The sequence below is a fragment of the Anopheles coluzzii genome, chromosome 3 (genome assembly GCF_943734685.1).
Source record: "Anopheles coluzzii chromosome 3, AcolN3, whole genome shotgun sequence".
Classification (NCBI taxonomy): Eukaryota; Metazoa; Arthropoda; class Insecta; order Diptera; family Culicidae; genus Anopheles; species Anopheles coluzzii.
The window spans coordinates 21,712,937-21,734,862 of record NC_064671.1 but is presented as its reverse complement, the minus strand read 5'-3'; the positions used below and the strand labels follow the sequence as shown (position 1 = coordinate 21,734,862).

At 43.1% G+C, this 21,926-nt stretch overlaps 2 protein-coding genes across 3 annotated transcripts in view; one reads left to right on the top strand and one right to left on the bottom strand.

Moving 5' to 3' along the window:
• LOC120956599 (dual specificity calcium/calmodulin-dependent 3',5'-cyclic nucleotide phosphodiesterase 1-like) overlaps positions 1-17,149 on the bottom strand; it is a 267,302-nt gene extending 250,153 nt beyond the window's left edge. For both annotated transcript variants that reach the window (XM_040378213.2, XM_040378217.2), the window contains exon 1: positions 16,366-17,149. The gene's annotated coding sequence lies outside the window, so the exon portion shown is untranslated. The remainder of the gene's footprint in view (positions 1-16,365) is intronic.
• LOC120956606 (larval cuticle protein A2B-like) lies at positions 428-12,278 on the top strand. Its single transcript, XM_040378227.2, has 4 exons — positions 428-569; positions 10,279-10,359; positions 11,183-11,299; positions 11,375-12,278. Exons 1-4 carry the CDS (start codon positions 558-560, stop codon positions 11,732-11,734), a joined length of 570 nt encoding a protein of 189 aa, XP_040234161.1. The 5' UTR covers positions 428-557; the 3' UTR covers positions 11,735-12,278.
• Positions 17,150-21,926: the final 4,777 nt, after the last annotated feature.

Sequence of the window (21,926 nt, the reverse complement as noted above, 5' to 3'; positions counted from 1 at the left end):
TGCGGTACATCCCCTCTCCCATCTCAGCCCAAGCAAAGACGGTGAACTTGCAACTTACGCATGTCAAGGGTCTTGCGCGTACGCACGTACGAGCCTGCCCCGGTACGCGGAATGCACAATCCAACACTCCTCCCTTCCCCTTCAACTCACCCCCAAAAGCACACTGAGTTCACCCTTTCCTTGTGACACACCGTCGGGGCGACATTTACGCACTGCCATGAGCTGCCCTTCCACCGCGCTGCACACAGTGCAGTGCATTGGGGCGCAGGTTCGTCGCTTGCTGCTGCTACTGCTATCCTGCTCTTCGGGCTGCTGCTGCTGCTTCCTTCGCTTGCGTACTACGCCCCATCAGCGTGCGTGCGTGCGTGCGTACGCCCCGAAAGAGGTTCGCTTGCAGCCGCACCGTATATAAAGTGTGCCGATTGCAGCGAAACGGTATCAAAGTGTAGTTTGCTTTCGATTCATTCACAACCGTCCACCGTCCCGTCCGACCGTGTGCCGAGTGCAATCGCGCTTTACAAACCTCCTACAACATCATCTACAACAACAGAAACAAAATGTTCGCAAAGGTAAAGGGTTCACTTTCTTTCGTCCAATTGGTGCTCGTGGTGCAGTCAAGCGAAGGGTCGAAAGGTCAAGAGAATCGTGTCCGTCAGTCTCGGCGGCTCATTCTTTCCGCGAGTGTCTTCACGCTGTGTGTGTGTGCTAGTGTGTCTTTAGGTTTGCCGCTTATCCGTGCTGATACGAACGAGTCATGCACCCTTGGGTGGTCGTTGAGCTGAAAAATTCAGCCTGCAAAGTATAGAGACAAACAGAACCGATGAAAAGGAAGAAAACCCTTTCATTTTTTGTTTTGTTTTTGATTCGAAATCCTTCCCGGGAGCAAGTCGATTGCTCACCGTCCTACAGGCCGTGGGAGCAAAAGTAAAGGAAACACAAATCCAATGTTGAAAAGTTGGCTGCTTCACTTCCTTCGTCTACTACTTTTCGGCTGTTGTTCAAGAGGAGCAAGCAAAGCCGGCACCCGATTAGAAGCGAAAAAGTTGGTCAAATGGAAACAAATGAAAACAGTTGAAGTTGAAGCATGAACCAGCAGTGGAAAAGCAAAACACAGCACCGACCGGGAACCCTCACTCGGTTCAGGAATTTGGTGCGCGAAAAGTTGTGTCCTCACCTTCGTTTCCATTTTTACCTAATCTGTTTTTTTTTGTTTTGCCCTTTTTCTGGGCTTTCTGTGCAAAATCGGGGAAAAACGTCATCCCACACGCCAATGCTTCGAGCTTTTTGGCACAGCAGCAGTAGCAGCGGCGCTCTAGGCAGCGTTCGAGAAGGAAATCTAATTTCGTTTCATTCACGTGATTTAGAGCGTGTTTGTGGTGCGTACGGGAGCGGGATGTTGGTGATTTGGTTTGCACTGGTTTTCGCGCCGAAACGGCTCCTTCCCCGTGGTTGAATTTGCGTTTTTTTTTTTTTGGAGCGATTCAGCGAGCGGGCCAACGCATCGCGTGAAATGTGTTTTGCTAACAGATGTGAGGCAAAAATGCAAATGAATGTAATGTAAGTTTAAATAAATAAGCAGCTAAATTGCGTGGGAAAGTAGGTGGTTGCTCTCGCGTTGCGTGTTGCGTGTGTCTGTCTTGATGGGTTGTTGGAAGATAAGCAACAAGCAGTGCTTTGAAAACAATCTTTTTTTTATGGGTTTGGAGGATTTTGGGGGGAACCTCAACGCTAAACTGTTTTACACTACGCATCTCACAAGTGTTTTTCGATATGTTGTTCTTCTTTCGTACCAATGCACGATCATACCAAATTTGGTCTTGAGAAAGTGCTTCGTGAATAATAGTTATTATTAACCACGGACAAGGGAGAGTCCCTGTAGTAACTATTTCAGATGAGAATAGAACCACAACCGGTCGCTACAGAAGCCGATGCGTTTGCCATTAAACCACCATGACTGCTCCGCTTCACGATGTAATGTGTCGTATAAAAGGAACCTTTTGTTTTGAACAACAACATCATAGAGTAGATACATACAAAGAGGCATTGAATGTTCAACATAGAGCATTTTAATACAGTTTAAAGGACTATTAAAATATTAGTTTTATGCAGGGAATGTCAGTTCAAATAATAACAAGCGCAAACCTTCCAACAAAATTCACCAATCCTAGTAAATTGACTTGGAAAGTAATGCATCTAAAGCAGCCTTTAATCTACTCACACTTTAACAAACTGCAAATTGTAGTAAAGCACATAATACAATCACTGTCGTATTTGAAATTCAAATCAATTTATTTAAAACCTTCCTGCATGCCAATTTCTCCGCCTTCCAACAACTCGTTTCCCGTTTTGCAAGGGCGTTTTGAGTAATCCGATTACTTGCGCTCTTTCCTAAGAATAGTTTCCTTCCCCCCCCGCGCTCTCTCTCTCTCTCTCTCTCTCTCTCTCTAACTCTATGGTGCAGTGGTGCGAGAAAACTTCCTCTCGACGTCACAAAATGAGCTGCATTATTCAGTGAAACCTAGCCTGACATGTCCGCCGCGTTCCCAGAACCGTGCTGATGCTGCACCGTGCACAGCGAAAGCGCTCTCGAGTTGATAAATAATTATTTAAACAGGACGCTCACTATCCGCGGCATGCAAGGAGGAGCATTCCTTTACATGTTCCGACGCACACCTGCACCGCATATCGGCATCAGTTGCAGCTGCTTAGTTTCATCCCTCCCCTCGGTGAGAATTATTGCTCCCTCGAAAAGCTTACAAAGGACAAATGTGCAGCACTAAGCGTTGGCAAACGGGAAACCGGCAACAAAACACTGCCGGTGTATAAATCATTCTGAGGTTAATGCTTGGGACGCTGCCCCAAAGATAAGGATGCCCCAAACCCCCGGGGACGTTGCTTCTCGTTGTCCAAACCGGCGGTGCTTAGTGTTTCCTTATGGATAAGCCAAAAGCACCGGAACACGTATAAAATGTAAATATAATAACAATTCACAACACCAAACACGCACCGCACCGGGTGGGCGTGACCGGACCAGACCGTGGCCTTTAGCACGGTACAGCTTTCGATTTCGTCCGTCCGGAGACCGCTTTGCTGCCATTCATTTGGTGGAATTTTTCATTTAACCAACACGCATTCCAAAACACGACAGATCAGTGTCGGATTAGCGTTGAATGTCGCTCGACCCAACGGGGGCAAAGGTCAAGGCGCTGACGTGCCGAAGGATGGCTTTTCTTCCCGTCCCTTGCGAAGTCAGAACCATTTGCCCGTTCCGTCACTTATTGAAGGATAATCCGGACGGAAACGTGCGACTGTGACGGTTCATTTTTTAGATGAGGTCCTTTTTTATTGTTTTTTTTTTCGTTTTGATACGTAACGGATGAGACATGTGTCAAGGAAAGGGCGAGTTTTACTGTGAGCGTTTTCGAATATAAGGATATTTTTTCTTTAATAATGCTTTAAAAGTATGCTTTTAAATACTCCAAAAATACATCTCTAGCATTAAACTAGAATCTTTAAAAAAGACTCAGCAAGAGTTGGCCAACTTTCCACGCCACGAACAAAGAGCAATTTCGCACTGGCAGGCGCTCATTAGGAAGTCAGCAAGGCGCTGCTGCACCATTCCATTTCGGGAGGCGTCCTAATCAAACTTTCCAGCAGGCCGCTCGTACCTTTTCCACTAGACCATCCTTTCGCTACCCCTTCGGCGTGCGGTCGTTAACTTGATGCCGACTCGATCGATGAAAGGAAACACGCTTTCCCACACGCTGCCCACAAATCCGATTCCTCTGTTTGTGTGCAGGAAGGATAAAGAGGAAGGTGAATAAGAAGCGACGAAGCGGATACCGGAATCCGGTTGTCCCGAAGCCGGATCACTCCCTGCTCTCCCCGTGCTCTGTTTTATGCAGATTGGTTTGGTGCGAATTCGCCGACTGGCAAGCAAACAATCGACTGGCGGTGGATGGGAATCGTGGGGGGTACCCTTAAAGGCAGGGTACATCCGGTGGTTTTTGTCGAGCAAGCGGGCCAGTAAACTTTCTGGGATGTGCTTTCTTCATTAAAATTTCACTCTCTCATTTAGCCAGTCAGTCGGTTTAATTCCTTTCGCAAACGCTTGGTGGGAGTACGGCGGGATGTACGGCGAACTACATTGCACCTGTTTTTTTTCCCGGAACTTCGGAAAAGGCTTTCGGTGGGTTCGAGCGGCTTTACTGAATGGAAATGAAATTTTCAACTCGAAGTGTGCAATTTGCAATCTGGCCACATCGGGAACAATCGTACAGCGCCGCCGGCGAAACAGAAACCCAACCGACATCCTTGCATTCATCTTTGTAGTAGCAAAGCAAAGAAAAAGAAAAAAGCCCGCGAAGTGTTGAAACCACAAACAGCAGCTCCATCACACCGAGTTTATTTGCTTTCACTCGCACAAACATTTGCACCATCCAAATCGGAGCTTTATTTTTACATCAAACCCAAGCACCCGAACAACCCAACCCCCCAATCCAGTTGGGTAATGGAATTCGATTTATTTCGATCATCGATCTGAGGAGGGAAACATTGCAGTGCAATACTTGGTTCTTTATTTTTCCTGCTCTACCACTCCTGCCACCAGTGTTTGGAGTTTGAGCTGTGTTGAGATCGTTTGGGATTGTTGGGAATGGTTCGGGTCATGGATGGCGAAAGCGAATCGCTTCGTTTCGATACAAATCTTCTCCCTAATGGAGCGCAACCGTTTGCTGTGCCGAAAATACTGGGATAGCCAATCGGTCGTGGTGGTGCTGCAGCAGAAATACTGCAAAAGGCAAGTAAAGGGCATCATCGGAAACGGGGTGTTTTTCAATTTTCTTTGCTATTTGAGAGTAAAGATATGCTTGGGTAGATGGGTAAGGGAAGTGAATTTAATTCTCTCCTTGGTCCTGGTTCGGGGTCCTCTTTCGAGCAAGATGAGCTGCTACCGAGTAAACCCCGAGGTTGGTGTGTTGCAAGCTCGTTTGCGAAGCTGCAGAGTACATTTGCACCTCATCTCCCCCATCATCCGTTCAACAGAGCAAAGCTTCCGGTGTCCTTCAGGCAGCTATCGAGACGAAATTCCCAATGTCAGAACACGTTCACATTAAACTATTAAATTTAAGACTCCCTTTTGAGAATAACTTTCCACCAAAAAGCGCTTTCAAGTGCTATAGCACAACCACAGCTTTAAGCTTCTTTACCCCATCCTTTCCTCCCAATCCCTAGAATGCTAATACCCAAGACTCACGGTTAATGTGTGCTAATGTGTCGCCAGCGCTCATGCAAGCAGATCACATTTTTAGCTCATCATCGAGCAATGTGGCAGTACGGGGTAGGTCATAAAACCCAGCCAACCTTCTTCTCAGGGGAGCAGTTTGTCTTGTGCTATTTTCGGTCAGCGCGAACAGTGGCGCGGGAATTTCGATAATGGCATTTGCGGATGCTTTCACTTGTTCTCGGGCGCTTTGCTATCGCTCCCGTGCGGGCTAAGGATAAGACCAAGTCAATCAATATGTACGGTTGGTCGCACGGTTTCACGAGGATTTAGTGAAACAGACAAGCCCCGGCGGGGGTTGGGTAAGAATAGCACACTCCGGATTGGTCATTTCGGAGCATCGCGCGTCCATAAACGGGAGCATTACGGTCCTTACCATATCCGCTCGCAGGGGCTGATGATGCGCTTGGGTGACCTCTTCTCTAATGGCAGTTGCGTAATGGCCTCCATAGAGTGTGTGCGCACCTTGCCCAGTAGACAGTAGAATCTTCTGATGAGGTTCCATTACCAAGATACACCCTAATCAGGTGAAATACTTTCGTTTCACCCTCAGCATTGCTATTCTGAGCCCTACCAGCACAAACGCACCAACAATGGTTGATGAATTATTTATTCCTCAATTATGCGCCATAATCTCCCCCAATAAAATGCGAAAGCATGACGAGTGTGTTGCATGCTTTCCGTGCTCTTTGCTTGTTAGAGTATCTGCATCAATAACAGCAGCAGCAGCGTGTGCGGAAAACAACAGTTCAATCAAAACGCCTCACATTCCGCTAGTACCGGATCATAAACAACTCAATAAATTACCTCCTGGCTACGGCTACATGCACATCACTCACAACACACAATTCGATTACACAAATTGAATGTGAACGGCAAACATCACGAGGAATTTGGTGCCACGTGCTACACAATTGTTTCCCCTTTTGGCGTTCTCCGGGCTGGATTCGCTGGTAGCCAATGGGCCAATCAGTTCCATCACGCAAAGCTGCGATTTTTGTGAGCCTTTGATACAGGCTTTTGATACGCGATCGATCGTCTGGAAGGTGGTGGGGAGGGTGAGAATCTTCATCGCGTTCGGATCTGCGATTTTGTTCTCGCTCTCTTCCACCAGGCTTTCAGTTTTCTATTGAAAATGTTTCCAAAAATTCAACACTCTTCATATTTTTGAGTGATTTTTTTTCTTCTGCGGAAAGCACTCCGTTCGCCGTCTTCGACGTAAAAAAACATCCCTTCGCTTGGTTGTCTGTTTGAAACGAGTTTGCACAGTAGCTTCGTGTCATACGTTGCTTTATAATCCTTTTTGCAAGCTTCAAATCTGCACGTTTTTTGGAGAAGCTCAAAGAGCACCAACAACAAAAAAAAAAAAACCCCGAAAAGCTCGAGTTGAACTTTCCACTTCTTTGGACCTGTAATCCTCGCACGCTCGCTTGATAATCCTTTTATTACATCCACATACAAGCTGAGCTGAGTGTGTGTGTGTGTGTCTGTGGTAGGAGTATTCATAAGGAGAGCAGATCCTCTTTTAAGAACCGTGTTCGGGAATAAATCCGGCAGGTCTAACCACTTCCTCTTCAAACCATTTCCACTCAAATACACTTGAATTTTGTGTATGTGTTCTTCGATGTGTGATGCCACAAATCAACCACAGGCAGCAGGAGGGAAAAAGCAACCGTAAGAGGGGATTCAATCTTTCCCTTCGAATGCAAGTCATCGAGACGGCGCGCATGGGAAGGCAAACCGCACGTCCATTTGCGTTGGCTCATTCACTTTGCGGGTCAATGAGAAAACCACAACCACAAAGGAAACAGTAATTCGATAAGATCTTTAAAAAAAAGTCCGTGAAGAAGTATTTTTTGCTGCTTTTTGGCATTTTGTTCCTTTGTTCCATCTGTAAATGTGATCACCAATTTTCTGTCGCTGCTGCTAACTTTCAGGGGGCTTTTTTTGTGAAGCAGCACTTTTGATTAAATGTGACAGACGCAACGTAATGATAAATTGTGAAAGTCGAAACCGTGACAATACCGTCCTGTCGGGCAGTCGGGTGGAAATTTTTGGTTTTTACGTACAAGGACATTGTAGCCTCGCTTTTCTCAGCGTTGCTCTCCTCCATCGCTCACCGAAGCAGCAAGAAAGTGACGAAAGTCCAAGGTTCAGTGAAATTACCATTTAGACGAGCCGAACACAAGGATCGATGACATAAATGCTAATGATAGGATTTTCATTTTCTCCTAGTAGACAACCTTCCCACACCGGAAGTGGAGACTTTTCCAATTTTTTTTTCCTATGGAAAATGAAAGAAAAACTGAGTGAAGCTTGCTTTCACCATCACCACAAACTGTGATGATAGCCGGTTATATCGTTACATGAATTTAATTACCAAACTGTGTAGCAGTTTGTGTTTGTGTGTATCCATTGTGTTCATCCTTGTTTTTTTCCTTTTACCGCTTTTACACATAAATGAAAACGATTGCGAAAACGCAAACTACCCACTGTTTGCTTACCAAAAGTACGCACGAACGAATGAGCATCAGAGCCAGCCCAAAAAAAGAAAGCCAGTCGATCGGATAGGAATGGTAATCAAAAATCAGAAAACAGAGAACCTTTAAACATAAAAAAAAACCTCCAAAAATCCTCCCCCTTTGCTGTGTTTTGGGGCGTTCAAAGCGTAGTCGTAAATTAATACTCTGGCCAAACATTGCTGGCGTGGATTGTTTTTCTTTCCCACTTTGCCAATATTCAAGCGTCCCGGGGGCTCCGATTCCCATTACGCTACGATGCGTTTAATCCACTCATCCATCCGAGTGCCCGCTAAATATTGGAATTTGTTTTATTTTAGCGTGTTTCTCTGCGCTTCTCTCTGTGCGTGCGTACAACAGAGAAGGGTGGAAAAAAAGCTCGAACCTTTCGGTGCATATTCAATTTCCAATCGATAAATTTTCTGGCATTGATTTGATTATGTTTTTTTTTTTTCAAATACTCGCACACTTTATCGAGGTATTCTGTTTTTATTTAGTCACAGAAATTGAACGCAAAGAGTGCACAAACGGAATAAATCATCATAACAACAAAATCCACTCAACCTTTCAAGGGAAGGAAACTATTTACTACATCAAAGCGATTTTCCTCTGCAGTGCTGCTTTGAGTGGGCATTCCCTTCAGCTGAAGCGTCCCTTCAAGGCTTGCTTTGAGCGCTGGCAAAAGTTTATAAATTTAAACTTTCAATGAGCTTTTTGACCAGACCATTCAGTAAAGAAACTGTCCTGCAAAGAGAAAACGTGTTTTATTTCACCTTTTTTACGTTCTTCGCAACGTTTCATGGAAGAAAATGAAAGGGAAAAAGAGGATCAAGCACCTTCAAACTACTTTCAAACAAACAAAATTTTCGAAAGCTTTATTTATTGCTGTTGAAAAATGGGTTAAGCCAGTCGTTTGTGAACGAAACACCGTAAAATTGTGTACCAGATGTGGCGCTGGATCGAAAATGTCCTTACTATGACAGTGTCGATTAAAACTTTACAATTTCTAACCACCCCAGAATAGCAAAAACAGAGCTAATTCCATAAAAAACTGCGATGAACTAAGCATCGCAACAGTGTTGGAACAAGCTACTACTACCGAAATAAAAGAAGCCGTCTGCTACTCATTTTCCCCTAAATTTGTTCATCATAATTCCAAAGCCATTTTGAGGCCCCTCAATTTTTTCTACTCTTCCCTGTAGGTTATTGAAAACAGCTTAAAAGTGTAAGCTGTGGCTAATGCCTGACCGTCACAAAACTTGGTCAATTAGTCAATCGTAACTTTTTCAAGAAAATTCTTTGCGTGCCATTCGTTCTTTCCCTTTCGTTCGATGTGACAATCGTTGGAAAGTTAGTTGCTGGGTTGAAAATATCCCTACGAGGGGGCAGTTTTTTTGTATTTCAAAAGTTTCTCTTCCCTCGCATTTCGGCGAATTTTACAAACTACCATCATCGATTGCGTTCCCAAGCGATTAAACGGTTTTGCGTGTCGTTTTAATAATACCTATTATTTGCTTGCTTTACAGCAATTTCTTGGGAAATCTTTCCCCCCTCAGCGCTTTAGCACCAACCATTAAACCACCCAAGAGTTTTGTAATTGTACAGTAAGCAGCAGTCGTTTCCTCCACCTTTCTCGCCATTAAAACGGTTTTCCGTATCGGTAGCAGCAGCTGGTGCAATGTTTGGTCCCTCTAAGGGTAGCAGTATTAGAAATCCCTTTTTTAAAGTGATTTTGTTGTGCTATTTACCTTACTGCCAGCAGGACAGTTACCCATTTTGTTGCCTGATAGCTTTTCGGTGTGTAAAAGGAACGCAGAGCTCCATCGATTGGTATGTTGCTGGCGTGTCCAATCAATGGCTGGAACAGGCAGCAATTGCCAAACTCCCCAGCACATGGTTTGACGTTTCGGCAGCAGCAAACATCAACGAGCAATAACAATTGTTTCGAACGATTACGGACCGTTCCACACTGTTGCTCTTTTTTGAACCGAAAAAAGCTGCTTCCAATCCGAACCAGCTTGGCAATGTTTAAAGTACATAAAATTTTATGCTACACCATTCCCATCGACGGTTCATCAACCATCAGTATTTGTACCGAAATTGCGCTCCTTTCTACCGCGAACGATGTTGTCTTTTTCGCCTGAAGAGTAAATAACCTCACTGAGTCGAAATGGATATTTCCTCACACTAAAGTGCGGTTAAATGGTTTCCATTTTCCACGACATTAAAACCACCACAACCACTTGAGCTGAGAAGCTGTGCAAAAGAAAGCAAACCAAAGCTTGTCACCACCATTTCGAAGTGTTCCGTGTTAATCTGAATCGAAAACAGCCCCCGAGCGGTCACCATTGTTGGTTAACCTTTTATTTTCATTATTTTTCATTCATTATCTTCTCTCTTCTTCTTTTATTTTCTCGTCCGAAACAACGACCGTTCGATGGTTTTGACATTTACATCCCGTCCAACGCCGCGCAACAGGTATTCGTTGTTCTGGCCGCCGTCGCCGTCGGTGTCAACTCGGTCGCGATCGGAGTCGCTGCTCCGGCCACCCTCGTAAAGGTAAGCTAAAGTAAACTGCCTCCCAAATGCTTCCTCTGTCTACCTGTTCTTTCAGCCCATTCCCTGATTTGCATCGCAACATGAACGGAACAACTTTGTTCTGGTATTGTTCTGTTGGACGGGCTGGGCCGGTGTGAGTGTTTGTTCGTTTGGAAAGTTTTTTAATTAATTTACACCGTCACCTTTACGTTTTCTTGCGGATTGTCTCGCGTTCAGAAGAGTGGAATACTTTGCTACGTTTGGGAATCGTTCAGCAAAGGGCGTTAAATAAGATAATCAAAGTAGACAGACGATCGATTAGTGGATCGTGATTGCTTTAATTGACTTGTAATGAATGAAGTGCAAGATTTCGAAGTATTATTTGATGATGAAATGTGCTCATTAATGTTTCATTCAGTAGAAGCAACAATTTAACTTAATATTATTGAGTAAATAATCAATTCCTTGGCCATTTTTGCAATAATAGCTCAGTTCGCTATGAAAGAATAACTTAAACGCCTAAAGGTATGCAATGCCTTTTAATACACCATTTAATAAATACAACCTACAAGTGCAAGTGAAATGTAAAAAACACAATAAGTTGAGTAAAAGTGACATTAATTATTACTCTCATACACCTCCAGGTACTTTACATTGTAGCTTTATGAAAATATAAAATACCTTTGTGTGCAATGCTCTCTACTTGAACTGTAACGCTCACACCTACTGTACCGCCCTGTGTCAACGGGGATGGGAATTACAATGGAAGTTCTTATCGGTCGGTTCATTATCCATTTTCTTCATTCCCTGTTTCTTTGCCGTTTATCCGGCGCACTTCCCACAGACTGAGGAGTACGATGCTCACCCGCAGTACAGCTTCAGCTACGACGTCCAGGACTCGCTGACCGGCGACAACAAGCAGCAGCACGAGACGCGCGACGGTGATGTAGTGCAGGGTCAGGTAGGTACTCCAGGAGTTGCGCACCCACTTGAACCTTCCACTAAAAAATAAAACCTTTCCACCCAACGCTTGCAGTACTCGCTCGTTGAGCCCGATGGCACCCGTCGTACCGTCGACTACACGGCCGATCCGGTGAACGGATTCAACGCCGTCGTCAGCAAGTCTGCCGATGCTGCCGTCGTGAAGACCGTCGCCGCCGCTCCCGTTGCCCACGTTGCCTACCATGCGCCGACCGTCGCCGTCGCCCACGCTCCGGCCGTTGCCGTGGCTCACGCTCCCGTTGCCTACCACGCTCCGGCTGCCACCGCCTACGTTTCGCACGCTCCGGCCTACGTTTCGCACGCCCCGGCCTACGTTTCGCACGCCCCGGTCTACGCTCACGCCCCAGTGGTGGCGCACGCTCCCGTCCTCTCGCACGCCGTCTACCACCGTTAAGCGTGCAAGTTCCCGGGCAAGATCCATCCGCGCGCACGCTGAGGACCCGCCAGGGACGCGATAATCACTGTCGGTGATGATAAAAGGACTCGACTCAGGCCATACGTACACGTACATGCACCTACCTTTATATAAATACTCATGCACACGCACACACGTAATCTAGAGAAGGGTGGCGCGCAACCACCAACACGCCCCGTTGAAGGAATACCGTTTTCCGATTGACTCAGATTTGTTCTGTTTGATTCTAGCTGTTAGGTTAATGCAATTTTTCACGAACGATCAGTATTGAAGCAGTGTGCAATACTTTACTTTTCCATCGTATTGAACTGTTGTTCCTTCTTTCTCGTCCTTGTTTCTTTCTTTATTTGTACCTTTTTCTTTAAGTTTTTGAGTTTCATGTGCTCTGTTTCTTGTTACAACTCGTTGTGTTTTCTTTTCTCATGTGACACTGCACTGCCCCAGTGAACTTGTGCGATGAAAATAAAGTATTACATTCTGCCCCTGCTACGTTTCTATACGATAACGTATAAGGAAAACAAAATGGTGAATGAGTTTTCTCAATAATAATGATGACATTTTAAGGTTTAGATTATTTACTATATGGTTGAGGAGTTATTCGTTCGAGTTTTACAGGATCTCAACTAAAGCCCTCTGTTTGTTTTTGATTAGTTTAATGAGGGCTGCACTTCATTCCAATGTTCGTGCTATATACCTGCAACTGTTTTAGTTTTGGTCATTTTTGATAGCTTCATTCGTCCTTTAAAATGCCGCTAAATATTTCCTATAAGGCAAAAGTTATTATAAATGTGGTAAGAACATTTGTTGCTATATCTTATTAACAAACAGTAAATTTATGTTTACCGAAACAGGGTGAGTTCTAATCAAACTAATGTTCGATCACAATTATCGAAAATTGTGTTAAGGCCGGGGGAAATTGTCCATACTCGCAAGTCTATTTTTTGTAGACGTGCACGCCATCTAGCGGCGGTGGGTAGAAGCTAGAGGCTGGTGTAATTTATATGTTAAAAAGTATTTTGGGTCGAGGAGGCTATAATTTCACCCAATGATGGATACATATTGGAAGATGGAGAGAAATGTTGCCCAGCGCTTTGTATGAATGACGATTTGTCTAAAAACAACACTTAACGGTCTAATTTGTTGCAATTTATGGAGGTTGATCGACATTTATACATACAAATAGTCTGATCGAAACTTGATGAGATGCTTGCACCAGATGCGCTAGTGAAAATCGAAATTACACTAGCGAGTACGGGCAATGTCCCACGGCCTTAATGTATTTGCTAACAAATCCTTTCAAAAGTTGTATTTGGCCTGAGAGAGAATGTTGATGTATTCTCAAAGAAATATAATCTCTCAAATAAATATTGTAGCATATCTACTATACACAACTTATTATAATACACACTATCAGCTATAGACACATTGTAACACACTTTGGAAAGCCAAACCACACCATTGTAACACATTCATTATAACACATTCAGTAAATCAGATCATACCATAGCACCGCAACCGGAAGAGTTCAGGCCGACCTTTCAAACAAATAACAGACGTGACACACTTATCAAAAACAACCGAAACGCACAACATAAGCAGGAACAGCATGTAACCCAAAGCAGGAAAAGTATATTAATTAAACCCAAAACAGGAACTTAGTGACAAGAACCATCGTTCTTGTCAACAAAAGACAATAACTAGCTGAGTAAAAACAATCACTTTCCAACATACAACCCGGAACCAAATGTGAGAAACCCTTAACTTCTTTTGAGTATAAATAAAACCAACTCCGATCATGGCAAGTCAGATTCGTTCGGACTGTCAAGATAGGACATTACGCTGCCCAAAAATCTTCGCCTTCCAACTTATTTCAAGAGTTTAGTTATGTCCCCCTTCCCTATGTAAGGCTTCTAAACTCCAACGTTTCCAGTAAGGGAAACCTCCTAAAGGTTTCTATGATCGCCTGGACGATCAAGTGTTGAAAAGTCCGCTCGATCGATGTTTTTAATCCACCTCGGCTCATGTCAGTAAAAACTGACCTACCGCGACGGTACTCGAAGTACAGTTGTACGATCATCGCATTACAATATAATATTTTCGCTGTTATTAAAATAATCATTGAAACACTGTTGCCTTCGACTAGGACTGAGGTAAAAATCTTGTCCTAGACATACCAATTTTTGAAAAATTTTACACACAATGGGCTTTTATCCTTTTTAATTGGTTTTCATTCACTTCATCTTACTGGATATTCCAAAAACTTTCAAATAAAATCAAATAAAAAATAATTTTAAAAAGCCAATTTAAAAAAAATCAATATCTTGCATTTGATATGCCAATTTTATATTACGTTTGATAAGAAAGCTCCATTGTAGTCTCTGAAGCATTTCTATATTATCAAATATTTATGGGTAAGGGAAAAAGTTATGCGACAACGACTGTAATTCTACCCATTTATTCAAATTGTCTCTCGAATCGAACCTTTGATCATGACAGCTAACCCTGTAAAACGCCTTTCGGTATGCAAATGGTAGCAAAACCCCTGAAGGTATGCAATGTCGTAAAAGCTTATTTTCTTCATTTCATGAGCAGTGATAGAAAATCAAATTTGCACGAAATTTGGATGGATTTCTGATTTCTGATGGATATGTTACACCATCTACGGATTTTTATATATAAAAATTATAATTGAATCTATAAATAACTGTGCCAAACTAGAAAACTTTGAATAAAAGTGTGTTATTGTTGATGTGACTGCGAAATAGCCTTCAAATCCGGAGCAAGACCTAGCACAAATCTTAATCCAAATATGCTTTGCTGTTTTGCCGATGCATAAAACAGATACAAATTGTGTACCAACAATCCAACTACAATGTAGTGTGGGGCCGTATTTGCACCACTGCCATGCCGAGTGGTCGTAAAAGTAAAGGGTAAAGTACAACAATAGTATCACGCTCCACGCTCCACACTGGAGCTGTTGCTTTCTGTTCGATAGACTTTCCCTCAAGATTTCCTCCCGATTCTCCGGGCAGAGTAAGTAAAGTACGGCTAGTAAAACTTTAATATCCTCCTTAATCTAATGCTGCTAGCGTGCACAACCCATACGCTCTCTTCCCCAAGCTTTGTTGCTGGCTTAACCCAACCCGATTTCAATTTTGTAGTGGTTTTTCGCTTATTCGCCCGTGCCTTTTTTCCCATCGCAAAGAGAGTGAAGCTGCAACAAAATTGCATTTCCTTTGACTGACCGACCATCGCCCCCCAAAACAAAAAAAAAGTACCGTGTCACAACCAATGGAAAGAGGAAAGTCTTTTATGTACTTATACAGTTTTGGTGCGGTTTACTTCTCCAGTACAGCTCCCAATGGTCCAAGATTGTATCCCGTATTTGCTAAGCTCTTGTACACGGTACGGTACATCCCGGCATTGGTCCCGGTCCCTGGGTGGTTCGTAAAATAAAAGCAGCAATCGAAAGCACTCCCCTCGGCCACAGAGATTCTGGGTGGATTGTAAAACTATTTTGCAATTAATTTTCACTACCCATTACTACCCAGCCCAGGACGAACCGTGCCGGACCGTTAGTGTGCCGGCTAACGATGCGCCATAAACTTGTTTAGTGGTCCATAATACCCTCGGACGCTGGATTTGAGCTACGGCTCACGCCAGCCAACTTGGCTGGTTCCGTACCAGGTGAGCGGCTTTCCCGTGCATCTAATCAGTACGGGCAAACTGGTTCTGTTTTTATTGTTGAAAAATGTGTACACATGCTCACGCTTCCTATCTTTCTGCGAGCTTTCGTGAAGCAACGTGGAGCAACGTGGACAAGAATCGTGGCGGGTGGAAATTACGATTGAAAGGATTAAATTGTCCCTGCGGGAACGTCATGCTCGGTCAGTGTCAGTGCTCACCGATTGCCTGTCACGGACAGATACACAAACACACACGAGAAACGGACACAAGTGACCACATCGCGGAGAGGGAAAAATGGAAAAGAAGCAAGCAGCATCGCAAGACTGTTACTCAAATATTCATACGGCTCTGGAGTTGAGAGCATATTACAAACGAAACCAAAGAAAAAAGTCACAAACTCCATTCCAACGAAGTGCACCTCTGCCTCATACATACATTGCACACACACACACATACGAAGCTTCCCATCAAAAACATGGGACAAATTGTATCATAAAATACCCCCACACACACACATCCAAACACACGAACGGAGACATAGCAAGCAATCCTATGAGCTTCCGTCCTTCATTCCAGTGAAAGCTCTTGCTCCTTCCCATAGAGATGGGGTTTTTTCGGGATCGTTTGTTGTTGCTTTACCCACACTTGGAGCGGGAACTAACTGGAATATACTTTTTTACACCCGTACCCCTGCCGGCAACAAGGGTAGCAGCAACCGAGCAGCTGACACCAAACATACCATTTGGGAGGGGGCCAGGTTTTCCCCGTGCCATTTTTTTTTCTTCTTTCTTCTAAAAAGGGGGTCAAAGGGGATTTTTGTACGTTGAATCTTCCCGGGTGTTCGGTGTTCGGCAAGGGGTTTGAATTTATAAAGCTCCTTCTCCTCCCCACACACGCTATAACATCTCAATAAATGAGCTTACCTAATCGTGGGATTGTGTGTGTCCGGTTTTTCAATTTCGAAAATAAATCCTTTCGTACCCCCTTTTTTTTTGGAACCGTTGGCTGGATCTCGCTGGCAGGTTGGAATCTTTCTTCGGCGGGGATTTTTTTCTTTCTCTCTTTTCGGTTCGTTGTTGGCTCGTCGCGCAAAAGGTATGCGTGAAGGTATGCTGCTACACTGCTAGCGGGGAGGGGAGAAGGTATGCGAATCGTACACCTTTCCTGGGACTGGGCAGGACTTTCGCAGCGAGCGACTCCAAAGAGTGAGTTGGTTTAAATCTTCACCTTTTCGCCCGAAATTCCTTTCCCAAGGGTGTGAGATCGAATGCGATTGTGGTCACCCTTAAACACGGTAAACGGCACGCGCACACACACACACGAGTAGCGACACACAGGGGACACCAAAGCACACAAACACACACACACATATATGTAGGACACTGAATAACCGCAAAAGCACCAATTTTGTGGTTGGTTTTTGGAGCTCGTAGCGTAAATCAACCCAGGTTTTCGGATTAGGATTTGCCTTCCCTTCTAATCCCTGCACGAAAGGTGGAAAATATGTTTCATTTAAAAGGCGGATTTGCACTTCCACGTTGGATTGGAATGAAGCTTTCTCTTTACTTACAGATTGGAAACGGCATTTAGAGTAAGAGCAGTGCGTAACTCTTTTATTGAACTTTCACTTCACCAACATTGCAACACTTTGCTTTTTTATGTGAATAATATTTGATTCCTTTAACTCCATCTTAACTTTTCGCTTTATCTTCCTTAGGCCAAATAAAAAAAAGCCTTTTTATTACACACTTTATGCACCCAAATGCTAACAAATTGCTTCTCACAGCGGATTATTTTACTTTGAAAACACTTTACCACCATTATGCTTCCACTCTCACCAACATCTCACCAATCATTTTCATTCCCTTTTTTCCCCAAACTGCACTCAACCGTGTCACTGGTGCACTTTTCAAAAGGTACAAGAATGGTCCCAAGGGAGTAGAAACGAAAAAGTGAAGAAAAAAACACACACTCGGAAAGGAAATTGAGTAAATGAAGGAAAGGCAGCTCTTGCGAAGCAAAAAGGTTCGTTAGGTTTATCGAAAATCACCAGCGACGGATAGAGGCAGCTTGCGCAAAGAAAAACCAAAAAAATAAAAAAGCTGCACCAGAATACAAGGGATATGGGCAAGAAGTATGTGAAAAATGAAACCACCACCTTCCGGGGCGGATCATCTCAATGGACCTGGCGTCTGGAACTGTTCCAAATGCTGGGTGAAAGCTTTCATCGTTCCTTTCTTGTTCACCCCTATCGCTCTACCAAAAGGGGAATGTTTGTTATGCTTTCCGAGCGGTTCGAGGGCACAGGAGAGCAGGGAACAAAACGGCCAGAGGCTAGCAGGGAAGTGCAATGTAACGAAACTATTCCGGGACGCTACTGAACTAGTAGATTCCGTGCCGAGAACAATAACCAAAAAACCTTTCCCCACTGAGGACCACGCCAGTGGATGGGAAGCGTACGAGAAGGAAATGGAGAAGAAAGGATATCCGTTTTCCTGCATCCCGTTGCTGGGGGGGAGTTATGTGCATATAAATACATCGTTTGAGACAGCCCCAGGGACCAGGGAGGAAGGTATTCATGTGTACTTGAAGCGCTCTCGCGTTAAGACGTCGCACTCGGGATCGAAGTCTAATTGAAGTCTAAATAAATATCCAGCCAACTGTAGAGATGAGATGGGGGTTTGCAGGACACTAAAGGACACGTTTTAACGATCTTTTATGGCAGTTGGAGAATGTAAAACAAACCGCACGGTATGTGTATCCTGCACACAAGCACGATCTCGTTGGCTCTCGATCACGACACGTTAGGATGGCGCGCGCGCGAGTCGTCCCAGTACGGTGCAGCTTTCGCTGCAGTGAGCACACAGGAATCGGACACCCCTACCGTAAGGATACGCGGTCAAGTTTGAACTGGCGCTCCAGTCAGCCAGCCAAACACACCGTGGGTCATGGTTTCGGTGAGTAATGGCTCAATGCCAAACAGCGCGAGAGGCAGGACGACCCGCCAATAGACCGAGAGAGGGAGAGAACGTGAGAGCGTGAGAGGGTAACGTTTTTGGAGAAAATCTTGGAGAAAACCATGGCGGGGAAAACGAACCCTTGAAAGTTGTTTCCCGTTTTTTGTTGTGTCGTCGCTTCCAGCTGACGTTATGGAAAAGGCCATAATGTTCTCCAAATCTACAATCAAACAGCGGTACATCCTCGCTGAGGTGTTTTCTCTCGCCTCTTTCTCAACTGGAAAAGACTCTATCGCTATCGGAAAATGAAGCCACTGCTCTCTTCTCGTGTGTTTGCGTCCCTTTCACTTTTGCTTATCGCTACTATTCTCTTCGATTCTCTCTCTCCGGTTGCCTAGCAATGGTGCTGGAAAATGCAAAGTGTGCACGCTATCACACCAGCTGTTCTGGTGTAGAGCGTCACAGGCGATATCAAACAACGTGGGGCTGCAAGAAGGTGGTGGCAGCATTCGAATACACCCGCGACCAAAAAGCTGGTCGCAATGAGTGAGAAGATTATGTTAAGTTACATTTTAATATCTAATCAAATAAATATTTTAGTAACAGAACGAAAACACTCAGATGTAGACGATACATGACGATGGGATGAATAATTTGAACGATTAAAAATAAATAACTAACAGCATTTCCAGATCATAGTATGTCACGTAAAACAGATATCCTCCATACACGAGAAGCGGCATGAGCCATCCAGTAACCATCGGTTAATCACGTCAGTATTCTTTTACAATTTGTGTGCTTGCGAAGAAACCATACAGGAGTGTATTCATTTGTATGTAAAGTGTGCATTTTAAGCAAAAATAGTCAGTGATTTTTGGAAAACTGTGGATTTTTGTTGTTAACCTCAAACGAAATAATTTTTCATTTTTCACCCGAAGGATGCCCCAGAAGGAAAATGTTGGTGGTAACTGTAGCATCTACAAATTTGTGATGCCATCTTTTTTCAAACTAACGCCAGCAACAATAAAGCAATGGAAGAAAAGTTGTGTGTGCTAAAAATTAGGAACTGTTCTGAACAAATATTCAATATATATGAACAAAGGGTGTGACGTGATTGTATCTCAAAGAAAAGATCGTGTTCATGGTGTGGTGGATGTTTCGGAAGCTTCTTTTGTATGGTGAGTTCTTTTTCTTCTTCTTTGACACAGCTACCGTTGTCGGTCAAGGCCTGTCTGTATCATTGTTTGGCTTGGCTTTTAGTGACTTATTTATTACCAGAGCAGGATAGCCTACGTATGGGGGAACGGTCCATTCGGGGCTTGAACCCAACTGTATGGTATTTTGTATGGTGAGTTAACAGTATGACAGTATTCAAAAATACGTAGCTAATTATCTCTCGATCGTTAAGTTGTTTGATAAATGCTCGAACGTGTCCGCTAAATTGGGATGTTTTTACTTTACTTTTGTAAGGAGAAAAAAAGGATAAGTAATTGTAGTGTAATCTGCATTCAGAATCATCGATAACCTTTTTGATTGTTTGCCATTCCATGACCACGATTCACTACCGTTTGCAACGGTCATTAAACAACTTAACAGTCACATTAGTCATAAAACAGCACAGTATACGTTCCAAATGGAAAAGAAGTCCTATTAATTTTTAACTAAACACTGACAGTAACATGCAACATTCAATCGACACACACGTTTATACAATATGAATACCGTTCTTTGCTTATACTCCGAAAACAAATGATAAAATATATCCTTGAATTAAATCAGTCATAGAGCAAATAAATTATGTAATTAGGAGCAAACAATGAGTCTAAAATAGTAAAAAACACTCCCTTTCGCTCCATAGCAACGACCATAAACAATGGCTAATTTTACTGTCAAAAATGTACCATGGCTGTCAAATTGCTCTAAACGCTTCGACCTGTTCTCTTTCATGGACCTTGTAATGAACATCCAGTTAAAAAGCATTTCAGTTAAAAAAAAACATCTAGTTAGTGAACACTTACTGTAGGTTATATTGTTAGGTTTTGGAACTGACAAAAATCTCAAAAGATATTCTACACAGCTCTATGACAACCATAAATGCTGGCTGTTCATTAATTTCAAGGTGTACTAGATCAGAATCAGCTACATTTGTTCCTACGCTGGAAACCATTATAAACAGGCTACAGTGGAAAATGAGAGTGTTCAACATGCACGTGTATCTCATTCAGCAATAAGGCAAGTTGATGAACACTCTTGCATCGACATCTCGAGCAGGGTGTTCTTTAAAAGACATTTTACGGATCAGAGATGAGTTTTAAGATGTTGGGCTAGTTAACCCTATGATTAAAACCACATGAAACTCGTTCCAACTTCGAGGATAAGCGAATGTCAATGGAGGAGTAAATCGAAAAGGTATACAAACTAAATCACATGAGAGGTTCACAGCAAAATAAAAACAAAAAAATCATTTACGGTGTCCTTCAAATGTGATATTTCATTTCACGACCCACAACGCAACAAAATTAGCAACAAATTAATTTTATTTATATAATATTTATATATAAATTATCATATTGTAGTGTGTTTCTGTTGTTCCATCCACTGGTACGACTTTCTCCATTACTTGCTACCTCCTTTGCTTTTGTCTCACTTGTTACACTCTGGTTTTGTTCCGCTGGCCACTAGTGCCACGGGTTTCATCTTTTTTGTAGGTTTTTCTTTGTTTGTTTTTGTTTTTTCTATTTTTTTGGTTTTCTTTCCAACCGCTCTTCCCTCTTCCGCACTGTACTGTACGTAGGTGTTTTATTTTTTTGCCTCTATCTTTCTCTCTCTTCACTTCCACGTCATTTCTCTTCATTAGTTTTATTCACTTCTTCCTCCTGTGTCTTTCGATAGTGTTTTTTGTGATTTTTGTAGGTTTTGTTCTTGTTTTTGCATCCTTAGTACATTCCATTTGGGTTTTGTAGCTAAAAGTAGTTGTGCTGGGGAGTGTATGTGTGTTTTGCTACCAAAAAGGGTTTTTTTCTTCATTTTTTATGCCAAAATTATTTTACATTCGCTTCAAAGCGTATCCGTTCATGTGTACCGTTGGTTAGGTTTTTTTTTTGTTGTTGCTTCTGCCACATAACACACCGGTGGGATGCACGGATTTGCTTTGAAGGTTTTTCAAACATACACACGCGAAACTAAGATTTAGATTAATCCAAAGATGGTGAATTTTGCTTGAAATTTACACATAATTCTACGCCTTTCTCTGCCCACAGCTGTTCTTTAGCCCCCATTTTTTTCATTTCTTTTTAGTAGTTTTCATTGATAGCATCTAAATAAGTAGTAATTTTAAGTAGTTTGAGTGTTTCATTCTTGTTTTTCGAAATGGTGGCAAGCCTGTTGATGGGAGCCTGCCCCTTACCTATTTCGAAAAACAGGATTCCATTTTTTAAGAAGTACAATAAGTTGTGAATAAGCTTCCAAAGACAATAATTTTGGGTTTGTTTTTCTTTTTGCTACTGTTTTTTTTCCGAAACGCAATC

What these genes read in the sequence shown, in the direction of transcription:
- LOC120956606 (XM_040378227.2), top strand. An exon ending in CTCCGGCCACCCTCGTAAAG is followed by an intron (nt 10,360 to 11,182) that starts GTAAGCTAAAGT and finishes CACTTCCCACAG; the next exon opens with ACTGAGGAGTACGATGCTCA. An exon ending in GTGATGTAGTGCAGGGTCAG is followed by an intron (nt 11,300 to 11,374) that starts GTAGGTACTCCA and finishes CAACGCTTGCAG; the next exon opens with TACTCGCTCGTTGAGCCCGA.